Source organism: Ranitomeya variabilis, chromosome 2, assembly GCF_051348905.1.
Source record: "Ranitomeya variabilis isolate aRanVar5 chromosome 2, aRanVar5.hap1, whole genome shotgun sequence".
Classification (NCBI taxonomy): domain Eukaryota; kingdom Metazoa; phylum Chordata; class Amphibia; order Anura; family Dendrobatidae; genus Ranitomeya; species Ranitomeya variabilis.
Window position 1 is genome coordinate 736,599,837 of NC_135233.1, and position 22,346 is coordinate 736,622,182.

The 22,346-nt window shown below is 40.9% G+C and overlaps 1 protein-coding gene across 8 annotated transcripts in view; it reads left to right on the top strand.

The window, feature by feature from the left end:
• The window catches only part of SCML4 (Scm polycomb group protein like 4), a 179,996-nt gene that overhangs the window by 149,391 nt on the left and 8,259 nt on the right, over nucleotides 1-22,346 (top strand). For 5 of the 8 annotated variants that reach the window (XR_013221787.1, XR_013221785.1, XM_077289611.1 and 2 more), the window contains 5 exons: nucleotides 963-1,092; nucleotides 1,840-2,040; nucleotides 9,207-9,401; nucleotides 15,351-15,629; nucleotides 17,895-18,040. Coding sequence is in view for 5 of the 8 variants with exons in the window: in XM_077289611.1 (XP_077145726.1) it covers nucleotides 963-1,092; nucleotides 1,840-2,040; nucleotides 9,207-9,401; nucleotides 15,351-15,629; nucleotides 17,895-18,040 (951 nt within the window). In the remaining 3 variants the exon portion in view is untranslated. The remainder of the gene's footprint in view (nucleotides 1-962; nucleotides 1,093-1,839; nucleotides 2,041-9,206; nucleotides 9,402-15,350; nucleotides 15,630-17,894; nucleotides 18,041-22,346) is intronic. The other 3 variants (XR_013221786.1, XM_077289610.1, XM_077289612.1) reach the window with 1 other exon arrangement.

Sequence of the window (22,346 nt, forward strand, 5' to 3'; positions counted from 1 at the left end):
TACAACTAGGGGGAGGTTTATGCAGTTAAAAAAAGAAAACAAATGAAAATCCATATTAGATTGGTTTCCTCTAGTACAATATTTGTGCTGCTGAATGGTATATATTTAAAGGAATTTTCTACTACTTTGATATTGATTTTTTAGATTAGTCGTCCATAAGAGATTGTCAGCGATTCGACAACTGGCACCTGTTACCAGCCACAGTAATTGGCATATGTAAAAGTGTACAGAGTGGACCACCACAACACCATCCCACTATTTAGTGGAAGGGAAAGCATAAAATGGATAAGCCAATGACACAACTGCACCAATGAATAAGGATCTCTATTCAAAGAGTGTTTGCTCATAACTCGCTGATGTGGTTGTGACACTGGATTATCCATTATATGATTTTCTATTAATAAAAGTTTACATTTTATTGAAGACCACTTTGCTAGATTGCTCCTCCTTTTTAACACTTTTCCACGTGGCACTGCTGGTACCCGTGCGATGATCTTCAAATGGGTGAGCTGACTTTTCCCCTTTTTTCTATTTAGTGGATGCTCCTAGGTACTGGAGATCAGACTGTGGGACCCCCACCAATCTCTTATTGATGGCCATTGACTAAGTCATCAATATCATAGTAGTTGGAAGCCGCACCTGTCTATACATAACACTGATCCCTGTATCAAACAAATGAAGCAGAAAATCCTATTACCACCTAGTATTAAATGCATTAGTTCAGTTTTACATGTAAGGATAATGGCACTTAATATTCTCTCCGATGTTCACTGCTTGAAAAACAGCAAAAACTTGACAAAATCAGCATTATTTCTCCGTAATCTATCAATATACATCATTGTGTTCAGATTGTCAAGCCACAACTCCATGCTGTAGAGTGTATCCTTTCATGACCGCCTAATTCACTCCCTGTGGCAATGTCCTCTTTTTTTGCCAATGAACATTTTCTATCTGTTTTGCAGCTGAAATCCCGTGTTGTAATGACCCCATTAGCAATTTCGCCTCCTCGCAGCACTCCAGAACCAGACATCAGTTCTATTCCTCAGGATGCAGCTACTGTGCCCAATTCTGCTGTTCCACAGGCACTTAAAGGTATAAGATCTTCGCTGGCACAATAACACCCATCTATCCAGCCAGGCGTGTACCTGGGTATTTAGGAGTGCACCACTCTTTGCTCATTTTAAGATTTGAATGTTTTGGGGAGCACTGTGCATGTTAATTACCTAATCTTCCAATGCTAGGTACAAACATTTGATGAATGTCAGTAGATCTCCACCAATTTCAATTTGATCCACCAACAAGCTAGTATCTGTAGGCTAAGCTCAATGGTCCACCAGTGTCTTAGAAATCAAATATGTTGGATTTTTACTTTTCCAATTTATTTTTTCGAAGAGGTAAGTGCCCCATTGTGTGATTAGAAGCCACTTCTATATGGCTATAGAAATAACATCTGGGATCAACTGAATAACATTTAAATATAATAATCTAATGAATAATAAAAATGATTATTATAAATAATATAATCAATATAATATGAACGTGATAAATATTATAAACAACATCATGTATAACATTCATCTAAATGTTATTGGAGTCTTTGCTGAAACCAGCGGATGGAGCAGATGTTGCTCCATGTGAAATCATTAGTTGTTATGTGGAATGTTTAATATAAGCAATCAAAATAATAAATTTGATGTTACCCAATGTATAGCAATCATATAATATCATAAGGTTTCAGCAGAAGACTAAACTTCATTATTGCAGTTGTGGGTTGCAGGATGTCCTATTATTTTTATGCAGTACTAACATAATGTTCTTTTTTGTTTTCTTAAATTTCAGTTTGTATTTATGTGAACAAACAAGGAAACAACGGACCCTATCTTGACAGAAAAAAAGTCCAGCAACTCCCTGACCACTTTGGACCTGAGCGTCCTTCCATGGTGCTACAGCAGGCAGTGCAAGCCTGCATTGACTGTGCTCATCAGCAGAAGAGTGTGTTCTCCCTAGTGAAGCAGGGCTATGGAGGAGAAATGGTTTCAGGTAATGGGGAATGAAGATACGTCGGCACATAAATTCTATATTGCTGTTATTTTTTTGTGCTTGTTTTTTACAAGTTCTTTTTAGATCTACTCTTAAAGCAGACCTTTCACTGTTTTTTTTAAAAAATTTTATTTTAAAGTATACAGCTCACTAATACGGCTCTAAAGAGCTGATTAAAATGTGTTTTTTCAACCTCAACTCTTTTGTCTTGCCTTTTTTATAGTGAGTTATACGGTATAAAATAAAAAAGCATGTCGTGAAAGGTCCTCTTCAAATGATGAACAGCAAAGGACTAATGCAACCATGTTGTGTTCAGCATTTCGAGTTGCTCCAGGGCAGGGCATGTTTTGCATCTTTTCGCCTAAGCTGGTAGCATTCTGTCAATGTCTGAAAGTTTGATCTGGTAGGCAAAATATCATTATATCTCCACCCTAAAAGACACACAAACAGAAACTGTAGAATTTTAATATACAGGGTGGGCCATTTATATGGATACACCTAAATAAAATGGGAATGGTTGGTGATATCAACTTCCTATTTGTGGCACATTACTATGTGGGAGGGGGAAAACTTTTCAAGATGGGTGGTGACCATGGAGGCCATTTTGAAGTTGGCCATTTTGGATCCAACTTTATTTTTTGCTGTGAGAAGAGGGTCATGTGACACATCAAACTTATTGAGAATTTCACAAGAAAAGCATTGGTGTGCTTGGTTTTAACATAACATTATTCTTTCATGAGTTATTTACAAGTTTATGACCACTTATAAAATGTGTTCACAGTGTTGGCTATTGTGTTGAATGTTGAATTGTCAATGCAACCCTCCTCCCACTCTTGACACACTGATAGCAAGACCGCAGAAGAAATGCTAGCACAGGCTTCCAGTATCCGTTGTTTCAGAAGCTGCCCATCTCGTATCTTCACAGCATAGACAATTGCCTTTTGGTGACCCCAGCATCTGAAACAACGAATACTGGAAGCCCAGGGCCGGCCCGAACGTATAGGCGAACTAGGTGGCCGCCTAGGGCGCCGACCCTAAGGGGGCGCCAGAGAAAAAATACAAAAAATTATAAAAAATATTTTCAAAAGGCAAAAGGTGTATGGAGCGGAGCTGAATGTGTATGAGGTGTATGGAGCGGAGCCGTGTGTGTGTATGAGGTGTACGGAGCGGTGCCGTGTGTATGAGGTGTATGGAGCGGAGTCGTGTGTGTATGAGGTGTATGGAGCGGAGCTAAATGTGTACGAGGTGTACGGAGCGGAGCCGCGTGTGTACGAGGTGTATGGAGCGGAGCGCGTGTGTACGGAGCACTGCCGTGTGTGTAGGAGTAGGTACGTGTGGCCATTATATGGTACGAAGTATGATGTGCGGCCAATATACTGTATGGAGCATCATGTGTGGTCATTATACAGCATGGAGCATTATGTGTGGTCATTATACAGTATGGAGCATCATGTGTGGCCATTATACAGTATGGAGCATCATCTGTGGCCATTATACAGTATGGAGCACTGTGTGGCCATATTTTTGTTTATAATTATTCTTTATGAAACAGTGTGATCAGCAGTGCTAAATGGGTGTGGTTGGGACGTGGATATGGGTGTGGCTAGTTATGAATGGGTGTGGTCAGAGGCGTGGCCTAAAATTTGCCGCGCGCGCTTTGCGCGCCGCAAACTTTGTCCCGCTTTCCCATCTTCAAAAGTTGGGAGGTATGTTAAAAGTAGTAGGGGCGCAACAAAATAGTTTCGCCTAGGGCGCCGTAATCTCTCGGGCCGGCCCTGTGGAAGCCTGTGCTAGCATTTCTTCTGCGGTGTTGCTATCAGTGTGTCAAGAGTGGGAGAAGAGGGTTGCATTGACAATCCAACACAATAGGCAGCCACTTTCAGCAGATTAAAATTAACAGACCGATGTTTGTTTACTTACTGACACTAAACTGCTGAATTGCCTGTATATATTTTAGAATGTTTGTATAGTGATACGATTGCAATTTGAATATTTTATGATAATATTTAGTATGCATGTATATACAGAAAAGCTGCATGTGCTAAATACTGCATTTCTGTGGGTCCATATTAGGAACAAGTGTGCTGTAGAATAATGCCTTTGCAAAATTGTTTCTAGGGAAGAATGCCTAGGTCAATGGAAGAGAGGCATGTCTACTTTAAAATAGATAGCTTTAAAGAAAAAACAGATGACTGGCGCTTCAAGATGTATAAAGCTGTATTTTTTAGAACCAAATGATCCGCAAAGCCACATGGAAATAACAAATAAACAGCTGAAGTGCACAGCTATTACAGGTGGTTCAGCCATTTGTTAATGAAAGGAGGTATCAATTTGAATGAGATTGCCCTGTTATAAAATATTAATGGAAATCTATCAATTAGATTAACCCCCCATCTCTCAAATCTCATATATGGATATGCAGGACTTGGAAAGCTCAATCTATTGACACCTTTATATCTTCTACCTGTTGCTTCATTCCCAAGTAATACAAGTTTTAAATCATAAGCAGATAAGGTATTTAGTGGTTTGGCCATGATATGAAACTTTAAGGCCATGTACACAAGTTGAGTATTTGGTGAGGTTTTTTTTTAATCTCAGTATTTGTACAACACTCTTTATCAAGGTGTGCAGAATTATTAGGCAGGTTGTTTTCCTCAGGCAAAATGGGTGAAAGAAGAGTTTTACCTGACTCTGAAAAGTCAAAATTTGTTACAAGTCTTACAGAGGGATGCAGCATTCTTCAAATTGCTGAAATATTGGGTCATAATCACAAAACCATCAAAAGTTATGTTGTAAATAATCAACAGGGTAAAAAAAACATATTGAGGGAAAACATGCATATTAGCTGCCAAGATTTGAGAAGAATCATACATGAAGCGTATCCAGGACTCCATTATCCTCCAGTGCTGTCAAATTCCAGAACTGCAGCCTTCCTGAAGTAAACAGAAATACAAAGGATTCAGTGCTCAGAGACTTGGCTGAGGTAAGGCCAAGGAAAGGACTTATGAAATTCAACCACCACTGAACAAGACACAGAAGTTGAAACATCAAGACTGGGCCAATAAATACCGTATATAAAGACAGATTTTTCAAAGGTTTTATGTACTGATGAGATGAGAATGACTCTTGAAGGATCAGATGGATGGGCACAGACCTAACGGGCACAGAGCAACTTGGCAATTTACCTTGTTTTGAAAAAAATTCTCTGTTCTTATAAAGAGGGTTTTTTAATTCTATTGTTTACAGCACATTGCCTAGGTTACCGACCACCTCTGCAGAGTATCACTAGTGGCCTAGTGGCCGCTTTTAGTCAATGAGTTATAACTAGGACAAGGACACAGCCCTCTCCTGGTTCTCCTCCTACCTCTCTGACCGCTCCTTCACTGTATCTTTTGCCGGCTCCCCTTACTATCGGGTTTCCACAGGGCTCAGTCCTAGGCCCCCTCCTCTTCTCTCTATACACGGCCCCTATTGGACAAACAATCAGCAGATTTGGGTTCCAGTATCATCTCTATGCTGATGACAGCCAATTATACACTTCTTCCCCTGACATCACCCCCACTCTAATTCAAAATACCAAGGATTGTCTGTCTGCTGTCTCTAACATCATGTCCTCCTTCTATCTGAAACTAAATCTCTCCAAAACGGAACTTCTTGTGTTTCTCCCTTCTACTAACCTCACTCTACCCAACATCAAAATTACCCTGGAGGGTTCAACCATAACTCCCAAGCAGCATGCCCACTGTCTTGGGGTCATATTCGACACCGAACTTTCCTTTACTCCCTATATCCGATCACTCACTCGCTCTTGTCACCTGCATCTTAAAAACATCTCCAGAATCCGACCTTTTCTCACCTTTGAAACTGCTAAGACTCTTACTGTCGCTCTTATTCATTCTCGTCTGGACTACTGCAACTCTCTTCTGATCGGTCTCCCTCTTACCAAACTTTCTCCTCTCCAATCCATCTTGAATGCGGCAGCCAGGGTCATATTTCTGTCCAACCGCTTCACCGATGCCTCCATCTTGTGCCAGTCATTACACTGGCTACCCATTCGCTACAGGGTCCAGTATAAACTCATCGCTCTCACCCACAAAGCCCTCCACAGTTCTGCACCGCCTTATATCTCCTCTCTCATCTCTGTCTATCGCCCTACACGTGCCCTCCATTCTACAAATGACCTAAGGCTAACTTCCCCCATAATCCGAACCTCGTACCTCCGTCTCCAAGACTTCTCTCGTGCTGCGCCAGCTCTCTGGAATGCACTTCCCCAGAGGATCAGACTGATACCTAGACCCGACCTATTCAAGCGAGCTTTGAAAACCCATCTCTTCAAACAAGCCTACCACATCAACTACTCAGTAAACTAACTTTGCCCTGTTCCCTCCTTCCAAATATTATTCTGAATCTGCACCCTACTATTCATCTGTCTCCACACCCTCCATGCACACGATAACTGCACTTGATACTTGACTATTGCACTTAAACACACAGGCTGATGACCGGATCATGCAGCTTTGCATGAAAATGCCTATGTATTATAATTGCCAGACCTGAAATAACAAGCACTTTTCACCTATTGTGTCCCCCCATTTCCTTGTAGATTGTAAGCTCGCGAGTAGGGACCTCACTCCTAATGTCACTGTTTAAATTGTCTTAACTTGTATTGAATTTATTGTTCGTACATGTCCCCACTAATTGTAAAGTGCTGCGGAATATGTTGGCGCTATATAAATAAAAAATTATTATTATTAAATAAAAATTATTATAAACTATAGAATTAAAAGTCCCTGTCGATTTTCAGGAGCAGACTGTTCTCTGGAAAGCAGGGAGCTGAGAGGCTGAAGATATAGGATGAGAGTCACCGTATTACTCTTCTCACAAGACATCTGATATATTAATCTTATAGATTCCATGTTTAGACTTGATCCTGTAGTATCTACTTCTCAGCCAAGAGCAGACCAAATCTTTACACAATTTGGCCCTGATTCATTAAGATTGGTGTTTACTACGGGGCATGAAGAAATAAGATGCACCATATTCATTATACGCCACTTAATGAATTCAGTGCATTTTATCAGTGGGATAATAATAATAATAATCCTTATTTTAATATATAGTGCTAACATATACCGCAGTGTTTTACAGTTTGCACACATTGTCACCGCTCACTATCTAAATTCCCTATCAGTATGTCTTTGGAATGCGGGAGGAAACCAGAGCACCTGGAGGAAACCCACGCAAACACGGGGAGAACATACAAACTCCTTGCAGATGTTGTCCTTGATGGGATTTGAACTCAGGACCCAGTGGGATACGCCTCACTGGAAATGTTACTCCAGTCAATGACTGGAATAACATTTCTGCTATAAGAAATGCTGCCTCTATTAAGGAATTTGACAGAAGCATATAACCACTCCCGATCCCACCCTGGCCCCTCCCCATCTCCAGTCATTTTCAAGGAGTCTAGCTGTAAATGGCAAAAGTCATAAAAATTTAGCGTAACTCAGCGATGCTCAAAAATGTACTTTTCTAAGTCTTTTACAAATAACTGGCATAAACATTTTGATAAATCAGGGCCTTGTTAGACTTCATTCACACACTGAAAATAAATTTATTGAATGCGATAAGGAGTTGAACGTCAGAAAGTTGTGTAACTTTCATAGTCATTAAGTACTAATAACCTAGTATTGTAGAACCGGTTCACTTTCACTCCGTGAAATAGCAACAGTTAATGCCCATGTGCGTGTAAAAGATTATTCAGAAAAAGGATTAAAGAGGACCAGCCTTAAAGGAAGGGAAGAGATAACTCAGACATGGACTAGTGCATATAAACACTGGCACATCTGACGTGAAATAAGAAAAATAAGCTTTGTGAAATTGCTCAGCCATTCACGGTACAGGAGCTGCTGAGATAATTAGTAAGCCGTCGTTCCAACAAAGAGAATTAATTAGAGCAAGAAGAGATCTAGCGGACACTTTAAAGCAAAGCAACAAACCTATGAATACTATAGTGGATGGCAGAGCCGCGGCTCATGTATCATCATGCTCCACAATTTACGACACTATCGGAGAGTGTCAGACAAAAAATGGGTTCCAATAGACAAATTGCCTGACACGGGGAGGATAATTGGAATTAGTCAAGACTGAGTGAAATTTTTTTTAATTTTTCGACTACATATGGAGCATTTCTAAAACTATTGAACTATTTGACTTAGTGTTATTAGGACATCTGAAAATAGGAAAAGATGGCACTTTTTTAGGAACCACCCCTTATTATTGAGTTTTATGTCTTCCTGCTCTCTCCTTTATTCTTTTGACCTGAAAAAATGTGTTCAAAGACAATAGAGCAAATGATCAATAAGTATAGCACTAAATGTAGAGTTAGACCAGCTTATCATCACACTTTATTACAATAATCACGACGACTCATGAGTTATTAAATGGATGTGTTTAACCTGATAGACATGGCGCACTAACTTTCAAAATTCATATAGGAATGTCTGTATAAACCTCTTTTAAAGTCTTCCAGTTGGATATTAAAATGAGCATTTGATGTGTTTCAGTTTAATAAAAGGCAAGAAAGAGTGCCCAGAGTGAAAGAAGGAAAGTGTCATATTTCTTTTAAACAGAGACATGAAAAATTAATACCAGCAATGACCAAGTATTCTTAAAAAATATGTTTGACTTTATTTCAGAAATATATCCTTTTCTGATTCCACATTCCTTTTAAAAATAATTAAAATTAAGAAAATACCTAAAAAAAAGTCCCTAGAAATCGCCACTGTCAGTCATTATGGCATACCCTGTGAACAACAGGTTGCACTACAGTTTAAGGCTAGGATCACAACAGCGTATTTTCTCTCATCCAAAACAATCAGGTCTATTATGCTTATTTATAAAAAAATGTCTCCATCTTCTTCATTGTGTCAGTCCTTGGAAATCAGACTGCAATCAGATTTCATTTGAGTGCAGTGCAATTTTTTCCACGGACTCATTGATTTGCTTGGCCAGGTGCCATTGCTTGGTCAGACATGTACACAAACCCCATACTATGACATTGGTCAGAGTGTGATCCAATGTTTGTCGGATCGCACGCAGAAAGAAAGTACAGTCGTCTGCACGAGCCCAAAGTGTGTATAATATAAATGTCTCTTTTTTTTCAGTTTCTGCTTCATTTGAAGGAAAACAGCATCTTCTCAGCCTTCCTGTAGTGAACAGCATAGGATATGTTCTGCGATTCCTGAAGAAGCTGTGCCGCAGCCTTATCTGTGACAATCTGTTCAGCAATCAACCCTTTATACAGTATAGTACGACTTTAGACAACCCCAAGGAATATGATACTGGAAGGATGGAGTCAGGTACAAGTTTGATTTCATATTTTCTATTAAGTTATGTTTTGCACATTTGTGTGTCGTTTTATTTTTATCTTTTTATATATTTTATTGTATATTTTTATATTAAAGCTTAAAATCTTTAATAAGTTGGATCCTTGTATAGTCTAAAGAATCCAATAGCCCTTCAGAGAGTGTGTGACCTTTTGATTGTCTGGCATTAACATATTTCGGGGACTCATTACTAGAGTTGAGCAAATTTCTTTGGGTCCCCGCTTATTCGGCAAGCTATAGCTCTTAGGCTGGGTTCACACTTGCATTTGGCTGGTCTGCGTATGGTTGAGTACTTCCTCCCTTAAGCTCCGCCTATGCTCTGCCTACTTCCGCATGCGTCCTGCATCTTCCTGCGTACCTATCTAAACATTGGGTACGCAGGGCCATGCGTTGTATGCAGCTGTTAAAGATAGGTATGCAGGGCGACGCAGGACGCATGCAGAAGTAGACGGAGCATAGGCAGAGTGTAGGCAGAGCTTAACGGAGGATGTAGGCAGCCATAGGCAGACCAGCCAAACGCAAGTGTGAAACCAGCCTTAGACCTATTTGCAAACAGTTTCTCCATTTTTCTTTTCTCTTATTTGGCAAAAGGCTGTCTACCAATATGGCAGCCGTATACATGAAGCAGAGTAAGGAGGCTCTGATTAACCTCCATGAGTACAGAGGAATAGAGGCAGCAGACAAATCCAAGGATCTGCTGATTGGTGCCTTGAAGGAGCAGGACTCAGAGTAGAGTACCTTGGCACCTGAAAGCCCAACTCAGAGGAGCCAAGCAATGGGATTTGTCCTGGAAATAACTTTTGGGGTACTAACAATGGCAGTTCAGAGGCGAGCAGGGACCTTTTTTTGCAAATGGCCTTACAAAAGCTGTGAGAATGTGATGCCAGTTTGCACCTGCAGCTTATTCTACAGTACCAACAGGTTGCTGCTGCAGAACAACAGGCCAGGCCAAAAGAGATTTACAGCTTCAAATGGCCCAAATACCAAGGGGTGGCAGTTCTCAGCTATCCCATTCCAAAAACATAAATCCAAGCAGACAGTGTAAGGAGGTGGCGGAGAACCTCATGGCTTCTCTCTCTCTCTCCAGGGTGGTACCCGGATGGTGTGCCTATGAACATAACACGTGTACTGTGAAGTATGTTACTGTTGTATTGCATTGTGTTATGTATTATTGTGCTGTGTCTGCAATGTTATTATATGTGTTAGAGGCAGGGCCAGCACAGGTTAACTGGATGGGCTGGACTTGTAGCCTCTTGGGAGCAGGAAGCTCCTGCTTCCAACTCAGAGCCCGGCACGTTTGCCCAGGGCAGAAGCTCATCTGCGGCTGGGAGCTTTGTCAGACCCCAGGAGGGGAAAGGGTGCTGTCCCGGACCTTTGGGCAGCGCAACGGGCACTAGGACTATGTAAGTGCCTCGCTGAAGGGACTTCAAGCGTCCAGATTCCGGCATATGGACTACCTCCTCTTTCGGCCACCGTGGCTGCTGTGGGTACGGCCGTGGACATCGTTAGGGAGAGAGCAGGAAGTTAATGTTGCACTTTAGCCATCCCTTTTATTAAACTGTTTCCCTGTTGCACTGCAGCTGTGTCTGGGTTTGTGTTTGTCCTGTCTATTTCTGTACCAGGTGCCAGGGTGTACACTGACTGTGGCTTAGTTGACTCGGCTGGGACTACCACCCTGGGCCACCTTGTTATAACTGCACTTGGAAAACTTCCCTGTGATGGAGAAAGATGGAAACTTAAATACAAATACTGCTTTTCGGCAGTTTGAAATAACCTGCAGTCAATACCATCTACCCCATGATCAGTGGGCATGGTATTTAACTCCAGGGCTGAAAGGCAAAACCTTGGAAGTTTTTTCTGACCTTTCTCCAGAACTAGATGGGGACTATGATGCTGTAAAAGGAGGCCTTGATCAGGAAATACAACCTCACCCCAGAAGTGTATCAAAGACATTTCCAGAGTCTACAGCAGGGATTAACTGACAGCTATGCCGATGTCGTGAGCACCTTGAGGACCATGTTCCGTCAATAGATCTGAGGAGTTTCTGTTACCAGGTTTGAGGAACTAGAGGATCTTATAGTTAAGGATCAATTCCTCCATGTCTGTCCTATGGATGTACAATTTGTCTTTAACCCCTTTCTGACCTCGGACGGGATAGTACGTCCGAGGTCAGAAGCCCCACTTTGATGCGGGCTCCGGCGGTGAGCCCGCATCAAAGCCGGGACATGTCAGCTGTTTTGAACAGCTGACATGTGCCCTTAATAGGCGCGGGCAGAATCAGGTTCTGCCTGCGCCTATTAACTAGTTAAATGCCGCTGTCAAACGCAGACAGCGGCATTTAACCGGCGCTTCCGGCCGGGTGGCCGGAAATGAGTGCATCCCCGACCCCCGTCACATGATCGGAGGTCGGCGATGCTTCTACATTGTAACCATAGAGGTCCTTGAGACCTCTATGGTTACTGATCCACGGTAGCTGTGAGCGCCACCCTGTGGTCAGCGCTCACAGCACACCTGCATTTCAGATCGCTGCTATGTAGCAGAGCCGATCGTGTTGTGCCAGCTTCTAGCCTCCCATGGAGGCTATTGAAGCATGGCAAAAGTAAAAAAAAAGTTAAAAAAAATGTGAAAAAAATAAAAAAATATAAAAGTTTGAATCACCCCCTTTCGCCCCAATCAAAAGAAATCAATTAAAAAAATCAAACCTACACATATTTGGTATCGCCGCGTTCAGAATCGCCCGATCTATCAATAAAAAAAGGATTAACCTGATAGCTAAACGGCGTAGCGAGAAAAAATTAGAAACGCCAGAATTACGTTTTTTTGGTCGCCTCGACATTGCATTAAAATGCAATAACGGGCGATCAAAAGAACGTATCTGCACCAAAATGGTATCATTAAAAACGCCAGCTCGGCACGCAAAAAATAAGCCCTCAACCGACCCCAGATCATGAAAAATGGAGACGCTACGAGTATCGGAATATGGCATAATTTTTTTTTTCCAGCAAAGTTTGGAAATTTTTTTCACCACTTAGGTAAAAAGTAACCTAGTCATGTTTAGTGTCTATGAACTCGTAGTGACCTGGAGAATCATAATGGAAGGTTAGTTTTAGCATTTAGTGAACCTAGCAAAAAAGCCAAACAAAAAACCAGTGTGGGACTGCACTTTTTTTGCAATTTCACCGCACTTGGAATTTTTTTCCCGTTTTCTAGTACACGACATGGTAAAACCAATGATGTCGTTCAAAAGTACAACTCGCCAGCAAAAAATAAGCCCTCACATGGCCAAATTGACGGAAAAATACAAAAATTATGGCTCTGGGAAAGAGGGGAGTGAAAAACGAACACGGAAAAACGGAAAATCCCAAGGTCATGAAGGGGTTAATTGAGAGCCCAAAAACTACTGATAAGGCAGCAAGGATTGTGACTCTTATGCAGCCAACAGAATGCCAGAAGCCTGGAAGCCATCGGGATTCAGCTGTTTAGGGAGGTAAGCCAGTTGGGGACCTCTCTCTCTCTGCCAGCTGATTCCCAAGGTATTCTACATTTTCTTCCTCCACGGCCCCTAGGACCAGACACTCTTTTGTAGATACACGTCGATGCTTTACGTGTAAGAAAGTGGGACATGTTAGTGTCTCTTGCCCCGATAGGAAAAAAAACCCCACTATGGCCACCAAGCTGCCTTGGCAAAAACCTTCTGTCTTATTTGTGACTGGCAGTGATTTGAGCAATAATAAGATCTGTCAATCTGTCACTGTGGGCAATAAAGATACCATTGGCCTCAGAGACACTGGAGCAAAAGTAACTCTGGTTCGTCCAGAAATAGTGACCACTTCAGATATAATTTCAGGAAAGACTGTGTCTGTAACTGGAGCTGGGGAAGTCAGCCCTGCCATACCAATGGCCTGTGTTTATCTGGACTGGGGAGCAGAGAAAGGACTAAGAGAAGTGGGTGTATCAAATATTTTCCCTAGCAATGTGTTGCAAGGCATGGACCTGGGCAGGATGGTATCCCACTATGGTCCTGTCTTGCAAATTAAAGTCACGTAGAAGGTGGAAGCCAGTGACCGACCTGAGAGCCTGTGTGATGCAGGAAAACACACAGATGTGCAGGAGTGTGCTTACGTGGCAGCTGTGATCCGTAGTCAGGCTGCTGCTAAAACTCAACCCCAAGGATTAGAGAATAAGTCTCAGAAAGAACTGCCAGAACAGGAGGTCCCTACTATCACCCAGGAGCCTCCCCACATGGCAGACTTTATGAGCTTATCGGGGGATCACCCTCAAGACAATCCCTATAATGACCCTTAAGTAAAGACATGAACCCATATCTGGATTCAGAGTGGTAGTTCCAACACGTTTTCCCCTTTTTATTGAGTGTAAAGGTTCCTCAGGAGACAAGATTCATGTGTTGACACAATTGACCATCATGCTCGCCAAAGAGTAATAATGGTCATATATTTCTACTGTGAACAGCCTCTTACCCTCTTTTGATTAGCCAGTCTGACATGACATCATCACAGGTAGCCGTGGGATGCACATGTTGCATTGCACCAAGTTAAAATAAGAGCCATGAATGTTGGCAGGTAGGATGTGGTTCACCAGGCTATTGTTTGAGAGTCACAGATTATTGACGTGGCCACTGGATCAGGTCCTGCAAATTCTTAATTTTTTAGTCTAGCTGGTAAACCTCTTTAATGAATATAATAAACAGCCTTAATTACATTTACTGGTGGGTTTGTGCACACTTTCTATTCTTTTTCAGGTTTTTGATTTCTTATAGCTTTTATTTACTTGGGCAACTCCGTTTTGTTCATTAACGTGTTTTGCTTTCTTTTGTCATATATTACTTTGAACAGCAATATAAATGTGTGTAAAGGGACTCAAAATAAAATGTTAACAAGCATTAAAACATGAAAAGAAACATGAAAAGATCCAGATTAAATGGAATGCCTTGCTTGCCTTCTTTCACTTGTATTTAAATGCCCAACTTGTTGGCAGGTACAGTAATTGTGAGTGCAGGGCACAGTGCTATAAGCAGCTCTACACTGAAGTTATTGTTGTGCTGATACAAATACTATGCTTATACTAGTGTATGGTGTAATATTACTGTATGCGATAGTCTTCACTGAGTATAACTCATTGAAAGAAAGCAGGACTGCTACTGGTGCCATCAGGTCTGGCCATTCACATAACTTAGGATTGGCATAATAATATGATCATACATCGATTCAATCATACAATCATCATGATATAATCAACACCAAATTGTATTATAGTATGTGTAAGAAAATGTAAAATAAACAAACACACTGGCCCACCTAGGGAGTGACAGAAAAATGAGGGTACACTAAGGTACGGACGAAGTACTAGCTATGCTGCTGCAGGTGAAAAGAACAGGTTCTGTGCAAAACCTGTTTAATAGTGTACTTGCATTAATAAAGAATGCAGATCACTGTGCTGCAATGCAGATACATGAGTCTACTGCACACCTGGGGTGTATATGTAATGAACAAGAGACTTACTTGGTTAGGCTTGAGAGGATACTGGTGTATTGCACCGGTGGCGTGGATAGTGGGCACACGGAGAGGACAAGGTGTGGGGAGCGTCCTCCCGTGGTGGCGACTCTCACAAGCCCGGGATCCAGAGGAGGAAGGTGCATGTGTACCTGATACCTGGTACACGTGCACTTCCTCCTCTGGATCCCTTTTTATTGAGTGTAAGGGTTCCTCAGCGGGACAAGATTCATATGTTGACACAATTTACCATCATGCTCGCCAAAGGGTAATAATGGTCATATATTTCTACTGCGAACAGCCGCTTACCCTCTTTTGATTAGCCAGCCTATTTATCAAAAGTTGTTCTGTATTGATTTCCATAAATATGTATTCCATTACTTAAATGATTATGTGGTCCCCATTTTTTCAGCAGAAACTGTAATTCCAGAAGATTACTTGGTTGATCCGGTTAATACAAAACGGTACAGTGTTGATCCTTCTGATTCTGCCTACAACTACATGGGGTCTCTTTACTCTGTAAGACAGAACAATGGAGAAGGACGGCTCGGTGGAAGTGGTGGAAGTTCCTCTTCTTCATGTAACCATAGGTCCAATCAGATGTCTTCAGGAGGTCAGTCTTCGACAGGATTAAGGCGTCAAACATCAAGTCCCACTAGAAGTGGAAGTTACCTTGAGGGAAACAGAAGTGGTAATGTAGTTTAGTTCATGTTTTGCTGCTATGTCCTGATATGATATGTTTATATTTTTATTGAATTCTGTTTTTATTAATTTTGAGAGTCAATGTACAACAAAGCGTGTTAACAATAGAGTTCAAACCGATGAGAAACTACGTTAAATTAGTATACCATAATACCTTATTAATAGCAAAGGAAACCATTAAGGTACCATTCAAAATAGTTACTATGTTCTAACACAGATTAATTTATTACAAGCAGGCTGTAAAGCAGCTGTCCAGGATACAAATTGGTTACACACGGTTAAATAGGATCACACTTATTTAAAGGCATCAGGGCAGCTTAAACAGGAGGGCATTCTCTTGTATATTATCCAAGATTGTGCCCCTGTATTATTATTACATTACGAAACCTTTAAGATAAAATGATCAAATATAACAGAAATGCAAAGAAAATAAATATTCCAGGAGGTCTAAATAGCTCCCTAACCTCACCATCACGCAGTCTTATCAACATTGTACAGTTCCACCTCCAAAATATAAGAGAGATGCAGAATTTGGGTAATCAGAATCAGCAATAGTGAAGGACAGTGACTGTCAGGGTCCTGGTCATGACGCAGGCTAACAGATGTTGAAGCAGGAAATAACGAAGCAAATCGCTGGTTAGTGCCACGGATCAGGTTAGAGGGTTTGCTCCAGTGTACTGACACACAGATAGTACTGCCAGTGCCAGACCATGGGAATAGGGAGGACGATTCCAAATGGAGAGCCTGAACAGCTGTTAGAAATGTTGAGACAATTGGCCATAGGTACTCTGGAGACATCTGGGTGTAGATAGGCATCAGCATACTGTTTAACCAGCTCCTAATAAGCAGCAGTGGTTCATGGGAATGGCTGAAATAGAAGGTATCAGGCTAACCTTGCTCTTGCTCAATTGTTTTGCCCACATTCATTTCTGTCGATATAGATTTAATATTTTCCTTACACATTTAATGGATATTTCGGTTTAAACATAGTATCACCTACCAATGGTGTAAGCTATAATAACTACTAGAACTACTAAATCTGTGTGTGTCTAATTTCTAAGACCCCATTAATCACCAGAATAGGGGCTTTACGTGCCCTGATTGTATAGAGTGGTGGTTGGTAATGGATTACAAAAAGCTCCTACATTACTGAATGGGAAATAAAGACAGCCCTTTTACCTAAGATTCATCTTTAATTTGTCACTTTGGCATTTGCGCTATAAAATAATTGTCTTGTAAGGCTGCTAGTACTTAAGGAAAGTTAGCATGACAAGTCCATGAATGGTGCTGCAGGTGACATGCAAACTTTCAGGTAGTAGGGTGCATCCTGAACAGTGGAACGAGAGACACAATTTTCCAGCACAAAAATGTGAGTCTCCATTCTTTTCAATGGGGTTCAAGTTCAGGTACAGTTATGGTACTGGACTTTGGAATAAAGTTCAGGTCGGGTACAAGAACCCAAACTTCCACAGGTCCGCTCATCCCTAATTAGCACTCAACTGGTAGGTCCTAGTTTTTGAATACCTAAAGGGTAACCAAGCAGTCTAAGTTACATGGAAAGGGTTGATCAGTTCTTCCATTCAACAGATACATATTACTCAGTCAATTGGATCTGAAAAGGAAGAGGGACCTCCAACTTCCAATGTTGAGTAATAATTTACCCAACAGTCGCAGAAAAAGTATTGTAATTAGCTCCTATTACCTAATTGACTCTAATTAACCCTGACATGAGTGGTAAGGAGGACAACTAAAGATCCTACCACAAAGTGGTTGTCACTGAATTATAAAGTGTGAATAATCTGTTACAAAATGACATTCTCTAGAGAGACCCTCTCCTTTCTCTTCTTGCCTTACTAGCAGAAGTGAAAGAAAAGACTTTTGGGAAATCTGCATTTGTATATCAGGATAGAGTAAGGTATTGACCAGGGTATAGATTTTCCTCTACTCCATCCAACATTTTGTGGGTTTGAGGCAACATTTGTCTAAGCCTGTCCCCTTTTTGTTTGTCAAGTTACTGTAAGAGCAGTTAAATGACTTATGTGATGTCAGAATCTAGCGGTTATTCAGCGACCTACTAAAGTGGTCTCAGATTCTCCAGTGTCTGCAGTGTAGGAGTGTGCTTTGGCTTTACACGTTAGTTGCTCTAGACCCTTATTTTAAAAAGGAAGATTTTTTTAATCTACTTAGTTCTGTATTGTATTGTTTTTCCATATATTTGTAGAAAACATGAGCTCTAATATGTTTTACTTTATAGCCTCCAGCCCTCCTCCTGAAAACCAGGATGCTGTCAGACCATCTAGCAAGGATCCATCCAACTGGACTGTGGAAGATGTTGTTTGGTTTGTGAAGGATGCTGATCCACAGTCATTGGGCCCACATGTTGACCTTTTCAGAAAACATGTAAGTAGGATTTTGGTTGCAATACATTAAACATTTCTTAGAAATAATGTCACAGCTGTCCATTGAATATATATTATATTGCAGCTTAGCTCTATACAATTCTACGATCCCCACTTATCACGAGAACAAGGACTTCAATTGTCTTCAATCTAAGTCTATACTAAATAAAGAGAATCTATCACAGTTGTTATATTAATCCTTGTTAATTATGTGTATATGTTTATTTATAACAGTATAAAATTAAATGGTGTAATAGTTTTTTTTTACATTTTTTTTGTTTTGTTCAGTCACTGGAAGCTTCTATTTGCAATGTGTCAGAGCATGACACGACAACGATACACTGTAAGTACGGCAGACACAGGGCATAGAAGATTGTGTTTGGTGTCCGGGCCTATCTTCTAAGCTCTGGACTATGCACACCCTGTGTCCTGTGTCACAGCTGTAGATGGAGTCAGGCGGAATTTTACTGTACCCAGCACTCTCCCCTAAGCTGAAACTTCATTTTGTTACTGCCCACTGCTGCTTACAGTATTCAGAGTACAGCAGTTATATCATCACCGGCTGCTGCACTCCGAACACTGTCAGTAGCAATGATAGCAGATCAAGTACCAGGTCTTTGGAGATGAATTATTCCAGGGGTGAGAACAGGTCGGGTAGCTTGGCATCAGTAATACAATGATAGTCTGCCCAACCTGTTCTCTATGCAGGACGAAGTCACTGCTACAGCTCTGGTGCACGATTTGGGCTCCCCATCACAGCCCTAGTGCCCAACCTGCTTTCAATGCTCACTACAATCTACAGTATTAAGAACGCAGCAGCCGGAAATTATTTGACTGCAGTGCCCTGAATACTGTAAGTAACCGTGAACAGCGACTTCTTCCTGTAGTGAGAATAGGTCAGACAGTCTGGCATTAGTAGCACAGTACAAGGCTGTTCTTACCGATGGATGGAGTAAAGCGAAATGTAGGATAAGGTTCAAGTCTCCTAAGGGGACTAAATATAAAGTAAAAAAAAAAAGATTAAAAATAAAATTAAAAAAATAATTAAATTATAAAAAATGTTAAATCATCCCACATCCCTTCTACTCCAGAAATTAGAGATGTCCATGAAAACACGATCCACAAACAAAATCAACAGTATCCAATGCGATTGTAGAAATTAAAGGAGACATTTATTGTGCAATATACATAATGTGATGTTTTGACCCAACGAAAGTCTTTATCAAGCAGAGAAACTGTCACATAACCCTAGTGTAAATAGTGTACATAAAACAATCCCCCCAATGGATGCTAAGGAAACACTCACAATACTTACAAAGTATAAGGGAAAGATTCATATCCAAACAGAATTAGGACAGTATATAACATCAGCTAAAACATACAAGAAATTACACATAATTACACATTATCATTACAGTTTTAAAAATTCATAAAAACCTATGAGGACCAAAGAGGGTCATATCTGTACTGCTCATGCGTTGATGTCCAGTAGCCACCTTCAGATGTGCATATGCCAGCCAGTCTCCATCATCAGGCATCTCCAGTCATTTAACCAGAGGCCCCGGTTCATCAGCATACAGCCAATATCCAACAGACACATCTCTGCCTACGTTATGTGGCAGCCAATCAGAATCAGAGTTTCCTGTCCACAGGCAATCCCAGTTCGATGTCTGAAGAACCCAGATGCAACAATGCAGGACTGAATAGGGGAGATGATAATGCTCCCATCCCCTTAATGATTCATACCAGCAGATGCAAGTAAAAAAGTCCCAAAAAAGTATATTCTAAAAATGCAAAAATATCTAAGACACAAAAAAACAAAGAAACAAAGAGAAGAAGAGATAATTAAAGGCCATATTGTATTAATATGGAGCATAACAATACTAATCAGTGGTTTCCCCCATAGTTAACAGTAATTGGCTGACCCAAACATATCACAATCTAACAGCTAAAGATATTTAGCTCATGTTTTCAGCACGGGCAAGATTTCGACGTAGCCCAAATATCATAAAGTTTCCAAAAACATAAGTTAGTCAGAAAAATAGTAATAATAGTAATAATATGTATCCTGAATTTAATACAATATGTTACCCATAACAATCTATAATAAATCACTTAAAAAATAAACTAATGATACATTCAAAAATATTTATTACAGAATAATTAAAATAGTTACAGTGACATGTAAAAGTTTGGGCACCCCTGGTCAAAATTGCTGTTTTTGTGAACAGTTAAGCACATTGAAGATGATATGATCTCTGAAAGGCCTAAAGTTAAAGATGATACATTTCCTTTGTGTTTTAGGCAAAAAAAAAAAGGCACAAAAACTTCCTCCTCACCACCCCAATGGGGGTGGTCATTTTTGTCCTTTCTCATTCTCGTGTCCTCAACCAGATGCCTGGGAGTTTGAGGGTTCTGCGCAGGATCTCATTTATTCCCAGCATTGCGCTTTTCTGGACAGAGAGTTCAGATATTGCTCCTTGGATCTGTTGTAGCCATTTTTCCAACTTAGGGATAAGTGCTCCTATCACCACTGGAATCACTGTTGCCTTCACCTTCCACATCTTCTCCAGTTCTCCTTTGAGACCATGGTATTTCTCTGCTCTCATATTCCTTCTTTCTGATGTTGCTGTCACTTGGCACTGCCACATCTATTATTGCTGTCTTCTGATCCTTGTCTACTATCACAATGTCTGGTTGATTAGCCAACACCTGCATACCGGTCTGGATCTTGAAGTCCCACAGGATTTTAGCCCTTTCATTCTCCACCACTTTTTCTGGGGTCTCCCACCTAGATTTATGGGAACTTAGCGCATATGCTGTGCAGATATTCCTGTATACAATTCCCGCTATTTGGGGTTGTGGCATTCGGTATACGCTGGTCCTGCTTGCATTTTGTATCCTGGCACTATGTGTTGGACTGTTTCTGAGGTTTCTTTGCATAGTCTGCACCTTGGATCTTGTCTTGTGTGGTAGATTCCTGCTTCTATGGATCTGGTACTTAGTGCTTGCTCTTGCGCTGCTATGATTAGGGCCTCTGTGCTGTCTCGGAGTCCAGCTTTCTCCAGCCATCGGTAGGATTTCTCCATGTCAGCCACCTCCATTTTCTGTCGATGGTACATGCCATGCAGCAGCTTGTCTTGCCATGGTGCTTCTTATTCCTGTTCTTCCTTCCAAATCTGTTGTTGTTGCTGCCTTGGGCTTTCTCTCAGTATCTCATCTTTTGGTGCCATTTTTTTTATGTATTCCTGGATACTCCTTGTTTCATCTGTGATGCAGGCTTGGATGCTTATCAAGCATCGACCACACAATCTTTGTGTGCTAGACTTGGGATGGAGACCTCCATGCATTGTGAGGAGCTTTCGTGTCTTACACATCTACAGCTTCCATCTCTTCTTTTGGCCAGCACACTATAAGACGCACTTTTTAGCAAGAAAAAAATCATGCTAAAAAGTGTGTGTGTCTTATAGGCTTTCGTCACACTAGCAGTATTTGGTCAGTATTTTACATCAGTATTTGTAAGCCAAAACCAGGAGTGGGTAGTAAATGCAGAAGTGGTGCATATGTTTCTATTATACTTTTCCTCTATTTGTTCCACTCCTGGTTTTAACTTACAAATACTGATGTAAAATACTGACCAAATACTGCTAGTGTGACGGCAGCCATAATCGAGAGGCAGCTTACTGTGATGGAGGAAAACATTGACACAGCAGCAGTGTTCCCAATTACTGAGAGAACTTCTCTCTCCACCTGCCTCACACAAACCTATGTGATCGGTGCAGAGCAGTAGAGGAAGCTATCGGGACCTGCACGAGCACAGAGACTGAACATCCTATCCAGGTCATGTGATCAGTCAGTTATAGTCCAAAAAATATGGTAAATAAAGCCATTTTACTTCAGTACTATATAATACTCTCCTCTCCTGCCGTTTTAAATAGTTTTTCTCACGAAAGCTGACATGCAATGCCAATATAATACTGACCTAAATGTCTAACTTAGTACTGCAACACAATTCCCAATTAATAAGTATGATCCAATTTATACCGTCTTGAAATACCCACATAATAGTGCCTAATTGAACCCAGATAATACCGTGAATCAATTCTCAGATAATGTCAGCATACAGTGTTAAAATATACTAGTTCATTGTAGTTTGGGGTTTCTTCCCTTGAAGTTCCCTAGAAAACAAGGATCATTTGTGGTTGCCTGATTGTCCACCTTCTGAAACCAGCTCTATGTGGAATTACCTGAAGTGTTTTGGCAAACAAGCACAATTCATCTCCAGGGATCCATGAGTACTTCTGTTT